This window comes from Pteropus vampyrus, unplaced genomic scaffold (genome assembly GCF_000151845.1).
Source record: "Pteropus vampyrus isolate Shadow unplaced genomic scaffold, Pvam_2.0 Scaffold223, whole genome shotgun sequence".
In the NCBI taxonomy this organism is placed as follows: Eukaryota; Metazoa; Chordata; class Mammalia; order Chiroptera; family Pteropodidae; genus Pteropus; species Pteropus vampyrus.
The window spans coordinates 687,122-703,625 of NW_011889004.1; the positions used below are offsets into that span (position 1 = coordinate 687,122).

The following is a 16,504-nucleotide window of genomic DNA, read 5'->3' on the forward strand; positions in this document are numbered from 1 at the left end:
CACTGAATGGATGTGTCTTGAATGAATGATATGTGAATGAAACAACACCCTCTTAACCCAGGCTGCCATCCATTGTTCTTACTCAAGCATTTCTGTTTCCTTTTAGCTTCTAAGCCCCTGCCTCCAGCCCCTGCTCCAGATGAGTATCTTGTGTCTCCCATTACGGGGGAGAAGATCCCTGCCAGCAAAATGCAGGAACACATGCGCATCGGGCTTCTCGACCCTCGCTGGCTGGAGCAGCGGGATCGCTCTATCCGTGAGAAGCAGAGTGACGATGAGGTGTATGCTCCAGGTGAGGTGGGAATTCCCCCACCCAGTCCACACTTCTCTGACTCAGCCCTGACTCACTTTGGCCCATGGGAATCTCTGAACTACAGTCAACTTGCTTTAAGCGAACATAGAAAGCAACAGTTGAAGTAAACAAAAGCCTTCGAGGATAGGTGCAGCCTGTGCTGCTACAAAAGAACTCCCAATTTTTCAGAGTAACTCTCCATAGGACACTTCCAAAGGCAGGCAGGCACCTGACGTGGATGGCATGTGCCCATGGACATTGTAGAGCAAGATCTGACTATAGCTGGGAGGGATATTCATTCTCGAGACTATCTTAGAATTAGGGCCCTGATGGCTGGAGTACCCTGAGCACCTGGAAATGAGACATGATGTCTTGTGACAGCCAATAGGGAGAAAACTGTCCCAGAGGTGGGAGACCAGGCTTTTAGTACGGATTCTGCTACTTTTTACTCATGTGACCCCATCCTCTCGGTATCTTTCATAAGGCAAGGAGTGGACAAACTCTGATTTATAGCCTTATTTAGTGCTGATTGGGCAGCTTTCCCCAGTCTCAGGACAGGTATGCTAGGTTAGGACCCAGAGTCAGCCTCTTCCCACAGCACCAGCCTCCACCTTGTACCAGGAGAGCTGCTGCCTTCTTGGTAGGGCACCTGCTTTATTTTCCCTCTCTGTCCCCTGTCTCCATTCTGTGACTGTGTCCAGGTCTGGATATCGAGAGCAGCTTGAAACAGTTGGCTGAGCGGCGTACCGACATCTTCGGTGTAGAGGAAACAGCCATCGGCAAGAAGATTGGTGAGGAGGAGATCCAGAAGCCAGAGGAGAAGGTGCAGTTTGGTGGATCTTAGTGTTTTCCCTAACCTCAGACTCCCACATTGGGCTTAGTTCTAGGATCCCTGACAAGCTGTGGCTTTGTTTTCCCTTCCCTTGTAGGTGACCTGGGATGGCCACTCAGGCAGCATGGCCCGGACCCAGCAGGCTGCCCAGGCCAATATCACTCTCCAGGAACAGATTGAGGCCATCCACAAGGCCAAGGGCCTGGTACCAGAAGACGATACCAAAGAGAAGATCGGCCCCAGCAAGCCCAATGAAATCCCTCAGCAACCACCACCTCCGTCTTCAGCCACCAATATCCCCAGCTCTGCCCCACCCATCACCTCAGTGCCCCGGCCACCTGCAGTAAGCCAGCAGCCACCTTGTCAATGATCTTTTAGAACTTTGTTCTTGGGGTTGCACACTATTGAGTGAGAAGAGCAACTACTTTATAGCAGCGTCTGAGTGCTGAGTGGCTCAGGTAGAAAGAAAGAACACTTTAATTGGAAGTGAGAACCTCTAGCCTGGACTTCTATCAGTGTGGGAAGATTGGAACAGGGAGGGAGGCAAGTGGCAGATGTGAGAAGCAGAGAAGGGCCGAAGGACTTGATGGTTCTTTGAGGATTGCTGACTTGTCTCCAGGAGGCTAAGTCCAGGTCATCCTCTTTAGTGGCTCTCTCATTGTCTGCCATGAGCAGCTAGTTGAGTCCCAAGTAGAAAGAGTGTCGCCATGGGCCTTTCCCAGTGTAGTTCCTATCAGCCTGAGGTGAGGCTGCAGTCTCAGCCCCAGGGTGCTAAGTCAGAGCTGTCTAGACTCATTCTTAAAGGCTGCAAGTGACCAGTTGCCAGCTGTGTGTGCTCTGGGAATCTAGCCTTCGCTTCCTGTGACCTATGGGTCCTTTCTCCGCCACAGATGCCGCCCCCTGTCCGTACCACAGTTGTGTCTGCAGTACCCGTCATGCCCCGGCCCCCAATGGCATCAGTTGTTCGACTGCCCCCAGGCTCTGTGATCGCCCCCATGCCGCCTATCATCCATGCACCCAGGATCAACGTGGTGCCTATGCCTCCCTCAGCCCCTCCTATCATGGCACCCCGCCCACCCCCCATGATTGTGCCAACAGGTCAGTGTTTCACGTTGATTTCCAGGCCATTGGGTCAGGGCTATAGGCCAAGCACTGTGAGCAGAGCAGTAGCTGACGGTAGTGCTAGCTGTTCTAGCTGGGGGACTAGAGGAGAGCCATGGCTTCCCTGCATGAAAGAGCCCTGAGCTGGGGAGCTGTGGCTCTTGGGGGAGATAGGGTGATGGTGGCAGAGCTGGGGTTTGTATACCCAGAGGGGTCAAGCCTCAGACAGGCACATAGACCTGACAGTGCTCCCTGTCAGCAGGCACCCACTCTATCCATCAGTCCAACCCCTCTAGTCCCCTGCTGCCCAGTCTAGGCAGCCTCCCAGGTCCCCTTGCCAGGGAGCCAGCTGGCTGCCAGACTCAGCAAGGAGTGGCCCTTCACACCTCTGACTGGGAGAAACAGGAAGTCTTTGCAGTCTCCACTCTCACTTTTTACCAGCCCTGAGTCCTAGGCCCCTTCCCTCAACTCACACAGCTGCTTACTCCTGTCTTTGCAGCCTTTGTGCCCGCTCCACCTGTGGCACCCGTCCCAGCTCCAGCCCCAATGCCCCCTGTCCACCCTCCACCTCCCATGGAAGATGAACCTGCCTCCAAGAAACTGAAGACAGAGGACAGCCTCATGCCTGAGGAGGAGTTCCTTCGCAGAAATAAGGTATGTGATCCCAGGGTGCTGCCTATGGCTTGGGGTGTCTAGGCGGGGTGGGTGGGTGGAGAAGGGTGTTCAGTCCTGCCCCAGTTACACACTCCCTGGCCTACCCTATTCTGCTCCCATGGTTTTGGCTTCCGAGGCCTAGGTTAGCCATTGGAGGCCTGTGAGAGCTTCTGAGCACACACTAGTTGTGGGGTCAGCAGTCAGAGGATCAGACAGTGTCAGTGGTCTCTAGGTGTTAACTATTGTAGAGGCAAACAGGGAGACCCAGCTGCACAGGCAGTAGGACTCAAATATGAAAGGGGCCCTGAAGAAAAGCCTGGGTGCAGTTCTTAATTTCTTTATGGCCTTCTCCAGTTTCAGCCCTTAGGATATCTGCCTGTTCTGAGGATCCTTTTGGGGTGCTAGAAATAAGGAGAGGTTGGAATCTTGGCACTGCTGGTCCCTAGGGAAGCTGTTAGGCTCCAGTGAGGAAGCAGAAACAGTTCCAGCCCCATTCTCCCAATGAATTTGACCAAATCTTTTTTTTTTTTTCCTTTCTTTCTGATAGTGTTTCTCATCTCTTAAGTACTCAAGTGCCAGGGTAGAGCTACATGTTTTATGGGTCTTGTCCATTTAGTACCATGCAGCAGTTGTGATCACCTGCTTTATAGACATGGTGTTGAGGCTCAGAGAGACCTAATTATCAGGGAAACTGAGTTGAGAACCCAGATCTTCTGCACTCACAGTTCATATTCTTTCCTCCTGTGGTACTTCTTGAGGTTCATAGAGCATTTTCATGTTACCGGGAAGCAGGACAGAGATTGTTTTAAAGAAAAGAAACCATATTTTGAAAAGAGTGATTTGTGTCATGTCACAAGTGGCATCATCAGAAGTCCAGATGGAGAGGTGACATTGTCTAGACTGGTCCACGAATAAGAGAGCATAGTTCCTTATTTGCTCATGGCTCCACAGCATAATGGCCACTTCCTGTCCTGCAGGGTCCAGTGTCCATCAAAGTCCAAGTGCCCAATATGCAGGATAAGACAGAATGGAAACTGAACGGACAGGTGCTGGTCTTCACCCTCCCACTCACAGACCAGGTACGAGTTGCTCCAGGGGAAGCAAGGGTTTGGGGGCAGCTTCCTCCAGCTGACTTTAGTAAGGGGGTGAGTGACCTCTCCTTCCTTGGTCCCACAGGTCTCTGTCATCAAGGTGAAGATTCACGAAGCCACAGGCATGCCTGCAGGTAAACAGAAGCTACAGTATGAGGTAAGTCGGTTGTCTGGCCCTGCCTTCTTGGGTCCCAACACCTCTGCTGTCCCAGAAGCTAAATCCCCTGTGGAACGAAAGGAGTGGGGAGACATCTGGGTGTGGCCATCTGAGTCCATCCTAGAAGTGACGATGCCGGCTGGAAGTGCCAGGGCAGGTTAACTTGAAAGGACAAGGCTCTGGCAGGGTCACAGTGCAGTCTTGTGTGGAGTCCAGGAAACCCTCTGCCTCAGCGATGGGGGTAGACATTTAGGTACAAGACTTGAGGGTGCTCTGGTGGTTTTCTGGCTCAGTGGAGTGGCCATCCCAGCCAGTGTGGTCTCAGGTAACCTGGCTTTGTGCAAGGACACGGAGGTGATAGTCCAGCTAAGCCTGGTGCTGAGGTCACACGGGGCTGCTGTGTTCTCCCATTTTGGATGTTGACAAATTCCTACTCTGGGCCTCAGTTTCTTGCTCTGTAGATAAAGCTGTAGGACTAGTTGATCTCTAAAGGTCTTGTGATTTAAGAGGCACAATTCTGTGGAGTTGGTCAAGGCCAGCTTCTTGAGGAGTCGACAGAAGGGAAGATAATGGCTTGGTATGGAAGGAAGGAAAAGCAAAGCATTCTGGGAGGAACCAGAGATTTTCGGTCTTGCCTTGTGCCTGGTTTCCCGCCTTCCTTCAAGCCCCTGTACATGTGAATGGACATTAGGAGTTGTGAGACTACAGTGTGCTCGAGGCCATATTGCCCCTTGCTAACGCACTTTCTGTTTTCCAGGGTATCTTCATCAAGGATTCCAATTCACTGGCTTACTATAACATGGCCAATGGTGCCGTCATCCACCTGGCTCTCAAGGAGAGAGGTGGGAGGAAGAAGTAGAAGAGAAAAACCTCCTCTCAGGTTCCAGCCACTGCCGTTTTGCCTCTCCTGTCCCCCACCCCTTCCCTCAGACCCAGAGGACCCTGCCTTGTACATTTATTTCCCTACTAAGTTTGGAAATTCATATTGTCAAGCAGAGTTTCCTCCTCCCACTCCTTCCTCACATTGACAAGAGGGCTTTCTATGCTGCTCTTCTCCCTAGTGGTGTCCAGAATTCCTTTGTGTTCAGGTCTTGATTTGAGGGGATTCATTTCTTCAGGCAGCCCATTAGGAAATGTGAATCCAGAGATGTCCCGCAAGATAGTGTTGTAGTGCAAAGTGGCACTTGGCTGATAGAATATGCTTTCTGTCGTCATTAATCATTTTGTGTCTTGCCATGAGCTGTCTAATAAACCTCTTGGACCTTTCTTGTGAAATCAGTGTCTTTAAGAGTTGTCCCTCGGCCACCTGCACCCTGTCCAGACTCAAGGCAGGGAGAGCATGGCACAGTGCCTTGTGGCTCCTCTTCTGCTCTGAAGAATGCTGGGCTTTTAACTACTTAATACCATCAAGTCTTTCATGAGTCTTTCTTTGATAGATTTTTATTGCCCTTTTAAAACATTTGGGCCCTCCAAAGGCGTAGCCCCGTGTATTTAACAGACTAATACAGATGTCTGCAACATGCCAGGACCACAGAACAATGACAGATGGGATGCAGGTCCTGCATAAAGAAGGTAGAGGTTTCCTGTAATCATCCACCACCTGATTGGCTCTGTGACCTTGGGCAGGTGGCTTGCCCTGAGTGAGCACAAGGACATGATGAGGGTTTTTTAAAATGCATTTATTTTTAAAATATTTAATTGTGCCAAGGCCTTGAACTATTCTAAGGACTAAAGCTTAACCAATTTACCTTTATTGTCTTAAGCACTTTGTCAGTTTTAACTCATAATTCTGATGTGAGTATTCCTATTTTATACTGAGGCACAGAGAGGGTGAGTCCCATGTCCACAATCACACAATAAGAAAATGAAAAGAGAATGTGTGCAAAATACTTATTACAGTTCTTGCCCCCTAGTAAGAGCCAGACACAGGCTGCTATATTTGGAATTGTGCTATCACAGGGAGGTAGATGCTGCTGTAGGTGATCCGAGGGAGAAAGGTGAGAGCCTGTTGATAAGTTTTTTCTGGTTTTAAACCTAAAGCTGATTTCATTCTGGATATCTCGTGTATTTTTCCTGAGAGTACTACCTAGTGCCTTTTCTTTGCAGTTCCTCCCATTTGATCCTACTAGCTGCCCCCTGAGGTCATCTCCAGGGTTTAGAGGGGTGAGGCCATTCCCGAGGTCACAGAACCAGTATTCTATTTACCACCCTACCCTACCCCACCCCCTGCCAAGCTCAGAGCTTGCAACTCCAGACCTAGGGCTTAGGTGGCCCTTCTATAGTGCCAGTTGTTTGGCTGCTTTACAAACTGCTGGACCAAGTTTTTAACTTGGTCTATGGAATGTTATTCCTCACCCTTTTTGAAATTTGCCTTCTACCTGGTTACTGGAAGTTTCCTCCAGGGGCCAGGGCTGAAATTTTCCTTCCTGAAGTAGTCTCCATGGTTTGGGTGCCTAAAGTAAGCCCACTGCTAATTGCTTCTCCATGTGCAACACCAAAAATCCCTGTGAACACCATCTGGATCTTGCTCCAAGAGGGAAGGGGTCAGGAGACCTGGGCTAGACCTACACTCCTAGCTCTTCTTTCTTCCTGGGATTGGTTCTGGAGGTGGGGACAGAGCACTGGCAGATCCTACAAGCCCTCTGTGACTGAGGTTGTGACTGGAGGCCAAGAATGCTGCTGGGTGGAATGTGAGTGAATGGGTCCTTTGAGCAGCCTTCTGGGGCCCGAACCCAGTTTCCCGGAGCTCTTGAATGAACATCTGTCCTGGCTCACTCAGTCGCAGAAGGCCCATTGACCACAAGATGGCCTTGTGACTGTCAGTGGCCACAGGCCCAGCTTGCAGCACAGCACTCTGCATGCATTTCTTAGGGTTTGCAGCATGTAGGCAGCATTTTGCACAGCTTTTCTCATTCTCACTGCAATCCTCTGAGGATTATCTACCCTATTGTTTCGATGAGGTGGATTCCCAAGGTTACATAGCCAGTGAGGGCTCTGGAAGGCCAAAGCAACTCTTCTGTTCCTGGTGGCCACACAGTCCTCACCGTTTCACCAGACCAGAATGTGAAATAGGGAGAATTGTTCCTGTTGTGGCACTGCTGGGAAAATTGGGCATAAGTTGATGCTTTCAGAATCACTGTAATTTTAAAGACTTGCTCAAAATGAGTTCCAGGGATTGTAGACATTAAAGAATTTCAATTTCAGTTCTTGAAATGAGCACTTGTCATGTAGCCCAGAGGAGGTCACTAATGCTTAGACCCATTGCAATAAAATACAATAAAATTATATGTTGTATTAGAGAATATATATGAAGATTACATTAGGTCGTTATGCTATATACTTGAAATGTGTGGTGTACTATAATTATAGCAGTCTTTATATGTACTATTTCATCTATCCCTGTAATTCAAAAATCAAAAAAGTACAATATAGCTCATATCTAGGAGTATACATACTAATAAGATTTTTAGAAGTTTACTTTTTAGAAATGAAAGTAAAATGTAAGATCTTGAAGTTAGATTATTAACTATCTGATTTGGGAATTTGCTCTATTCTACATTGTTATATTTAATAAAAAAAAAAAAAAATTCTAGGTACCCCTGAGCCATACAATCCATGAAACAAGACAAAATACATTTCTATTCCTTATCATTACAGAGAAGGTACTATCTTTCTAAGCTGAGTTCAGTTAAGCCAGTCAGTGTTCCCTAACATGCCACCCCCCGCCCCAACCAGTGGTTGTGATTAGATTAGGAATAGACGTGTTGTATGAACAGGTGATAGAGGAAGGAATGCAGCCTCCTCCCCATTGAGCAGAAGCTACCAGAAGAGTCATTTGTTGTATGGATGTGTGGAGGAAGGATGTGAGTGAGCCTGGAGCTGCTGCCATGAGTGGCTGTAGCTTGAGGATGCGGCAACCACAGGAAGAGGGACAAAGAGAAAAGGAGTAAAAAGGAAAATGAGGTTGATATCCCTGGTGATAACCTCTGGATCAAACTGCTTCTGAAGCTTATATACCATTGAATATTTTTAAGGTATGGGACCCACTAAAGACAGTTTTGAGTTAAGCCCATTTGAGTTGTGTTCTCCGCCACTTGGACCAAAAGCTTCTTAACTGTTATTGTCAGTGTAGGAATAAAGAAGCTTTATAGTTTGCCTACTCATCATAGACTGCTGGGTACCAGCTGTCCACTTTGAACCACTGATCTCATTACAAATAAAGGCTATGATTTCTAGATATCTGCTTGTGGCCATTGCTGACAGGTTTCCTGAGCATATGTGAGCTCCACATGCCAGGGGCCCGTGTGAGCATCTCAAGCTAAACTTGCAGGAATGACCCCAGTGATGAGACTCCAAGTTATCAATATATATTCTTGTAGCCCTAGCCAAGCATCTCTCATCCTCAAAAGAATATCTACAGCAGTCTATGAGAATGTTTTACGGCATTGCCAAAGGCCTCTCATTTTGTTGAGCCATATGATTCTGCAGGGCATTCCTTTGAATCATTCATTTATTTGCTCCTACTTTCTCACACCAGTTTACCCATACCATCATCTGAGCCTGCTTCTCTCAAGGGCTTTGCACTTGCTGCCCTGCTTCCTGCACACTATTTTCCCAGGGCCCCACAGAGAGCCTTCTTCATTTCCATCTACTCCTCTCCCAAGCCATACCTTTGCCCCCAGCATTCTCTATACCTTGCCCTGCTTTATTTTCCTTTTCACATTACCTTACGAATGTTCTGTGCTTGTTCATGTTCTCCCATGGGCCAGGACTTCATCTCTTTTGTTCACTAGAGTAATATCAAATAAGGTAAAGAGCTTTGGAGTTTGAAGTAAAGAAACCTAACATTTATCAAGTGTCTACTGTGTTCTGGAGGCTTCAAAGGGGCGCAGCCATGAAACGACTTCCAAGCCATGTGCCATTGGTTAAATTAGGTAAACTTCACTGCTGCAGCCACAGGCTGTTGTGGGAAACACATAAGACAGTAATGAATTTGCAATCGCTTTGCAAACTACAAATGCCACTACTCCTGGCTTCCATTTACTGGGTATCTCCATGTGTTAGATGCTTAGCCCATATTATCACACTGAAGTCTCAGAACAATTCCTCCAAAGAGGTATTTTTTCAGTATTTCCATTTTGCAGATGAAGAAATGAGCTCAGAGAAAAGTGATTCGTTCAAAGTCACGCAGCGACAGAGCAGAGATTTGAATCCTAGGTAGTCTTTTGTAAAAAAAAAAAAATAGAATAGAAGTGGGGAATCAAGGCCTTAACTTGAGAAATATCTATCCAGTCTCCCAAAGATGGATTTCTGGGTCCCTCTAACCTGCCCCCAACCTCACCCCCCCAAACACCCCTAGGGTGAACATCAATGTATTTGTGCTCTTACAGAGCTGAATGTGTTTGGGTTATGACTCTAGGACCAGAATTATGGAGTCGAAGATGTTGATACTGCCAGATTTTGGGGCTTCATATCTGTTCCAGGTGTGTCTGGCTCCCTTTCTTGGGATAGGCCTACATCTCAATATGAGGCCCACTCTGTCCCTCCTAGGAAATGGGACTAAGAGCCCATCACTCTGTCTAGTGCCACTGGAAAGGAGAAAACATCCTTCTAGACTGAGAGTTTAAGACCAAAATAGCCTGTGCCCACTCCCATGTATTTTGTTGCCCTGTTTATGGAAAAACAGAAGCCTATGGAATGTAAATATTACATAGTGAAGTCTTCAAGAATGTCTGGGCCACATGGCATCAAGGAAATGGCTGTTGCTGAAATCACTGAAACCTCTTCTTTACTTGGGGCTTGCTTTGGACCTATTAGCATCCTGTCCCAGGCCCTGCAGCTCAGGCCTGGCTCTTTCAGTCCCTTCCCCTCTCTGGTCCTGTCTCCCCCACAGGTCTATAGGAGAATGTCAAATGACAACATGGTTGTGACTTGTAAATTGTAAAGTATTAGACTTAAGTGAGGAGCTATTGTTATGTCTTCAAGTGTTGACAATCTCTGGGGTCAGAAGTAGGCTGCTGGGAGCTAAGTCTATGTAGATACAATTGGCCCATGCCTCCCAATATAAGCTGTTGATAAGAGCTAGGTTCACATTCTGGCTCTGCTACAAGCTGGTTCAGGGACTCTATGCAGCTAACTTCACTTCCCTGCACCTCAGTTTCCTTAACTATAAAAGGGAATTAATAATAGTATCTATCTTATTGCTAAAAGATTATAAGAGATGGTGTGACCAGTTTGGAAAACAGCTTGCCAGTTCCTCAAAAGGCTTTAACAGAGTTACCAAGTGACCTGGAAATTCCCACTCCTAGGTATTTACCCAAGAGAGACGAAAAATATATGTTCACATAAGAGCTTGTACCTGAATGTTCATAGCAGCATTATTCAAAATAGCTGCAAAGTGGAAACAACACAAATAACCATCACTGACAAATGGGTAAACAAAATGTGGCCTATCCATAAAATGGAATATTATTCAGCAATAAAAAGGAATGAAGTATTGATACATGCTACAACATGAATGAACCTTGAAAACACTATGCTAAATGAAATAAGCTAGATACACAAAGACACGTATTATATGATTCCATTTATGTGGTTTCAGAAAAGGCAAATCTACAGAGACAGAAAGCAGATTAGTGGTTGCTAGGCCCTGGGGAGGAAGGTTGGTGAGTGACAGCTAATGGATAGGAATTTCTTTCTGGGGTGATGAAAATGTTCCAAAATGAGATTATGGTGATAGTTGTGCAACTCTATGCTTAAAATAATCGAATTATACACTTTAAATGGGTGATTTTTCTGTTATGTTGATTATATATCTCAAAGCTATTGGGGACAAAAAAATAAGAGAAAATAGGTGGAACTTGAGGCAGTGCATGGCTCAATAAACGTTGGTTGTTATTCTTATTAATTACTCCCTCGAGCTAACTTAAGGCCCCAGAAGCAGTAAGCAGGGGAAGGGGCGGCTGAACTTCTAACCCAGCCTGGGTCTTTAAGCCGCTGTATGCCTGGGCGAGTCCCGGAACCATCCTGAGTCTCCTTAGAGCTCCTCATAAATGAATGGATGAAATAATTCCCACCAACGTCCTTGGGGTCTCAAGAGGAGCAGGGGATCAGGAGAAAGATGCAGAATCCTTGGTGGACGCCCCCCTCCCTTGCCTGCTTGGCGCTGCAAGTGACAGGCCGGGCTCGAGCCAACCCGGAAAAGCCAGAGCTCTTTCAGGTGAGCCCTTGTGATTGGCAGCCCGGGAGGCGGGGGAGGGCTCCGGGTGACGGCTGCCCCGCCCCCTCACGTCGGGCCGGTTGGCGCCATCCTGGGGGAGGTGGGCGGGCCCCAGGGTCCGCGGCGCTCATTGGGCGTGGGGGGGGAAACTCCCGGGACGGCCTGGGGCCCCGCCCCTGACTTTGCAGCGGCCAATGGGCGCGGTGCGTGGGCGGGGCGTCGGCGGTGGCTGGGTGGCTGAGGAGGCTGAGGTGGCTGAGGTGGCCGCTGAGGCTGAGGCGGCGGGCGCGGCCGGGATGGCGAAGAGCCCTGGAGAGAACGGGCCACGCGCGCCCGCGGCCGGGGGCAGCCTTTCTGGGACCCGAGAAAGCCTGGCCCCGGGCCCCGACGCCGCAACAGCCGACGAGCTCAGCTCTCTCGGCTCCGACTCAGAGGCCAACGGCTTTGCCGAGCGCCGTATCGACAAGTTCGGCTTCATCGTGGGCTCGCAGGGCGCCGAGGGCGCGTGAGTAGCGCCGAGGCACTGGGCCAGGGGCTGGGGCAGAGCGCGGGACCCGCAGGGGTGGGGGCTCGATGGGAACAGAGCTCCCTCAGGAAGGACCGACATACCCCCAGCCCACCCAGGGACAGCCGATTCCTTCTCTCCCCTGCCCCACCCCCACTTCCCCCTCAAGCTGGCTGACCCGAGAGCCCACTTCCGACTGGGGGGCAGACAGGCCAACCCCACTTCCCCCCTGCCTCCACCATACAGACAGACCGACCCACCCGCCAGGAAGAGCCGGTAGTGCCCTCCTCCCAACTGTGGGAAAGACACTTGTCCCAACATCACTGCTGCCACACGGCCTTAGAGCTGATTGACTTTGCCACCTCTGACAGGCTCACAGATGGCTGCCCCTCCCCCAACAGGCACATATTCTCTATACCGCCCCCTTAAGACTCACAGACACCCTTGTATTACCACCCCGCTACCCCCACACCAGGTGGCACCTTAGACAGACTTCAAAGGGACAGACTATCATGCCTCCATCCCACTCCAGGACAGACTGACCCTTACCTCAAGACACATAGACCTCTGGATGGACTGACATTGGTTGTCAAAGGTACAGACAGTCCCAACCTGGGACAGACAGTCCTTTCTCCTCATAGAAGGGTCAGAGAGTGCTTCTCTCCCACCTCGGTGACAGATTTCTCCCTGTCACTGGCAACAGGTGGGCAGACACTCCCCCTTCTCAGTACCCACAGGGTGACAGTGACTCACCTTCAGGGCAGACTATCTGCTGTCTCCCAGTATGCTACGGAAACATGCACCTCCTTCCAAAACACTGAATGGGGAGGGGGAGCCAGGCAGGGAGACAGCAGGATCCAAATCCTTCCCCCCAGAGCATGTAGGCACCCATCTGGCAGGCAGAGAAATGTGAGGCAGTAGAGTAGCACTTTCCCTCCAAGCTGGGTAAACTGGGCAGCCACACTTGGTCCCTAAGAACCCCCTGAGGCCAGTCCTCACAGAGATCATATATATGGGCTAGTAGTCCCCTTAGGAAAGATGGACTGCAGACCTTACTCCCACCCCAGCTGTCCTGTCACATGAGACCAGTGTTCTGCACAGAACTTAGCATCCTCCCTAGTGAGGTGCCTCCCCTTCAACAGAATTAGGCCCACACAATCACCTGTGGGATCCCACAGGACTCAACCATAACCTTACTCCAGAAGGTCCTTCCTCCCTTTCTCTGACCAGTTGTGACCGTCCAAGGGTCTTCCAGCCTCTCTTGTGACTTATGAAGTGTAAGAATCCCAGCCACACAGGCAGCCCCATCAAGGTCACTTCCGGGATTTTCCTCAGTCCCAAAGACTCGTATTTACCTCCTCCTCCTCTGGAGAAATGTAGGTCTTTTGCCTAAGGAGAGTTCTCTTTCTCCTATCCACTGGATTTGTCTCCTCCAGCCTCTCCCCACTTGCTCACGGCAGGCTAAGCCTAGGCCAGTCCAGGACTCAGAGAGTACCTCTTATTCTGATCCCTCATCCCTACTCAATACTTTGTCACAGTTCCCTAGGGATTAGCTTGTCAGAACCCAAAGTAGTTTTAAGGTACATTTTTTAATTGAAGAGCACTCATCAGAGACTAGGGCCCTAGAAGAGATAGGGTCTTAAGAAGTGGGAAAGGAGTTCACAGTTGCATTTGTGGGTTCTTGGAACAGTGAGCTCAGATTTGCTGGTGAATTCTAGGAGATAAGAATTCCCACTACATGTTTATCCGACAGTTAACCAGATTTCAGGGTATAGAGCAGTGTGATATAGTGAGAAAAGGCCAGACTTAGGAAGAACTCACACTCGCTGGCTGCGTGACCCTGGGCAAGATCCAGAATCTTTGTTTATTCACAGTAAAGGGCAACACCTACTTCCAAGATTACTGTGGGGATTAAACGAGATCAGGTATGCAAAACTGCCTTGCATAGTGCCTGGCATGTAGTGGCCCTGAAAATGTTAGCTTCATTTCTTTTCTTTCTAAGGGTTTGAAAATTGAGGAGAAAAATGAGGGCATACCTCTGGTATTTGTGGACAGAGAGCCCCAGTGGGAGCACCTCCCTTTGGCTGTAGTCCCCAGCCAGGCTGCCAGACATCTGTCTTCTCTACCCCCTAACCACAAACCCGGGCTTTGCAGACACCCTCTGCATCACTGGTGTCTGGAGATGAAGTGGGATCCCAGTTTCCCTTCCCTTTCCATGCCTCACTTTCTTGACCCTATTGGTCAACCTAAAAATCTCTGGTGTCAGAAAGCTTTGATGTTCCCTACTTAGTTTATATTGTGGTTCCAAAAAAGCCAAAAGTAAGTCCCTGCCCACAGCTATAGGAGGGGAAGTTATGGGAAGTTTCAGGGTGACCGCCCTGAACCCAGTCTCGTGGTTGACAGCTAGGAGTCCATGTGCTATCCCAGAAAGTGAAACATTAGCACTGATGGCTGCAGTAGAGATGGTGAGGACTCTGGCTCTAGATTAAAGGTCCATTTCAGCCATCCTGGGCCAAAGGTTGTCCAAGACAGTCAGTTTTGGCAGTTGCTGAGAGCTGGGGAGATGGGGAAGAAAGCAGGTCAGAGGCTACCTACTCAGGTGACTGTTCAGTGTCTGGCATGAGGAAACTGAAGCCCAGAGAGGAGAATAACTTGTTTAATGTCACACAACAGGCTAAGCCTAGTCCAGCAGAATAAAGACTTGAACCCAGGGTTTCTGACTCCCAGGTCAGAACAGTTTTCACTGCCTTCACCATCTATTACTTAATATGGCCTATGGTCCCAGCAGAAAATTAGGTGCCAGACAGGAGGACAAAAGGTTCCTAGCAGGAACCTGCCTACCCTCACCTTTCCTGGCTTAGCTCAGCATTTTTGACTCCTTCAGCAGTGTAAGAGGCTCACAAGGACAGCCCAGCAAAAGTAAAAGTGTATTGTCATTACCAGTTCATTAGACTGATGAACTTCAGGGCTGGAACCAGACTTTTCACCTTTTCTTCTCAGACCTGCATCAAAGTAAATGCTCAGTTAATACTTATTTACTGAATGACATTTACTGACAGACATTTCAAGTCAGAAAGCTGAATGTGACCTTAGAGAAGATGGCCATCATCTTACAGATAGGTAAACCGAGACCTGAGAGAAGTGATTAAACTTACCACTTTAGTCTTTTAGGAGCAGTGTCAGGAATTGAACCCAGAACTCTTGATTCCCAGCCCTAGGCCCTTTCTACTTCTTCACTTTGTCTGTCTTTTGGGCCTGCTCTGCAGAGAACATTTGATAGGACTGAGATGGTTGCTACCTGCTGTTGAGCAGTAGCCAATAAGTGAGAAAAGGCAAGAAAGCAGCCAGCCAGTGAAGGGCCCTGTAGGTGGCATGGGCACAGACAGCGGTGCTGGCAACATTAATTCTTTTGGCTTGGCTGGGAAATGAGCTGGTTGTTGAAGCCCAGGAAAGATCAGAGGAGGAGAAAAGTGAGGGCTAGGAATCCAGCAGGGAAGGGTATGAGGAGTGATGTTACCATTCCTATCACTTTGGGGGTAGGAAGAGCAAACCTGTTTGAGGAAGGTCCCTTCCGTAGCATAGAGGAATTAGTCAGGAAGGGAAAGAAGGATATCAATTAGATACCAAGTCTCTTGGCCTGAAGGAGATGGTCTGAGAGAGGTGGGTCCCTGACCTCCCTTTCCTTTTCCCATGTAATTGCCAGGACTAGCCTCCTGAGCCTGGAGCTTCCCACCTAGCTTCAGTCTGCTCAGTGCAACAGGCCACATGAGGTGAGGAGCTATGCTCTCTGGGATCTTGTGGGTGTTGGCTTCCTGTTAGGGGAAAGAGGGATCTGAGTTGAGCCCAGGGAGAAACATCTGGAATAGCAGTGTTGTCTTCTGCTGATACAGTTCCCCTGTCCCCTGGGCCCTCCACTACTCCTAGCCAACTATGGCAGTCCTATGACTTTGGACATCGTAGAACTGGCTTAATTGGCATCCTTATAGTTTGGTATATGCCAGTTTTTGTTGGGGTAGGGCCAGGGCCCTCCTAGCAGACCAGAGCCTGCCCTGCCTTCCCACCACCTCCTCCAGTTTGCTCAGAGCATCCTCTTTTTTTGAACTATTATAGTTCCCAAGAGAGCATGGAGCTGGCAATGGAATGGTCCCTGGGTGGCCCATCTGGAAGGAGGCAACTGCACATGTGTGGCCCTGGTCTGTGACTCTAGACCACAAGCCCTCCATTTTCTCTCCTCCTTCCTTTCCTCCACCTTCAAAAGAAAATCCAGTTTGGTGGCCCAGGGGATGTTCTAGAGCCTCAGACAAGACTTGACTTGGTGAAGAAGGGAGCCAGCTTACCAGCTGCTGCCCTGGGAAGGTGCCTGTCTGTCCGCCTGTTAGGAAATCCTAAGCTGTGGGAAAGAGATAAGGTGGTGGGGCCTGCTTGATGTTTTGTCCTCCCAGCATCTGAGTCTGAAACAGGACCTCCAGAAGGTCAGTGAGGGCTGGCTCTGGTCCAGCCACCCAATCTGTTTACACTGGGGTGGAGGAAAGAAGGTACTCTCTGCTTCTTCCTCACACAAGCTCTGGAGTCTGTCCCTGTGACATTGGACATGTTGCTTCACTTTTCTGAGCCTGTTTTTCACTGTGAAATGGTTATGATGATAATACTGAC

The 16,504-nt window shown here is 49.1% G+C and overlaps 2 protein-coding genes across 4 annotated transcripts in view; both read left to right on the plus strand.

Moving 5' to 3' along the window:
* Positions 1-5,402, plus strand: part of SF3A1 (splicing factor 3a subunit 1) — a 21,777-nt gene extending 16,375 nt beyond the window's left edge. For both annotated transcript variants that reach the window (XM_011373325.2, XM_011373326.2), the window contains 5 exons: positions 2,015-2,222; positions 2,725-2,879; positions 3,857-3,958; positions 4,056-4,127; positions 4,885-5,402. In XM_011373325.2, the coding sequence (XP_011371627.1) occupies positions 2,015-2,222; positions 2,725-2,879; positions 3,857-3,958; positions 4,056-4,127; positions 4,885-4,986 (639 nt within the window). In that variant the 3' untranslated portion in view covers positions 4,987-5,402. The remainder of the gene's footprint in view (positions 1-2,014; positions 2,223-2,724; positions 2,880-3,856; positions 3,959-4,055; positions 4,128-4,884) is intronic.
* A 6,168-nt stretch (positions 5,403-11,570) lies between these two features.
* TBC1D10A (TBC1 domain family member 10A) overlaps positions 11,571-16,504 on the plus strand; it is a 29,823-nt gene continuing 24,889 nt past the window's right edge. For both annotated transcript variants that reach the window (XM_011373327.2, XM_023538444.1), the window contains exon 1: positions 11,571-11,851. In XM_011373327.2, coding sequence (XP_011371629.1) covers positions 11,643-11,851 — 209 coding nt within the window. In that variant the 5' untranslated portion in view covers positions 11,571-11,642. The remainder of the gene's footprint in view (positions 11,852-16,504) is intronic.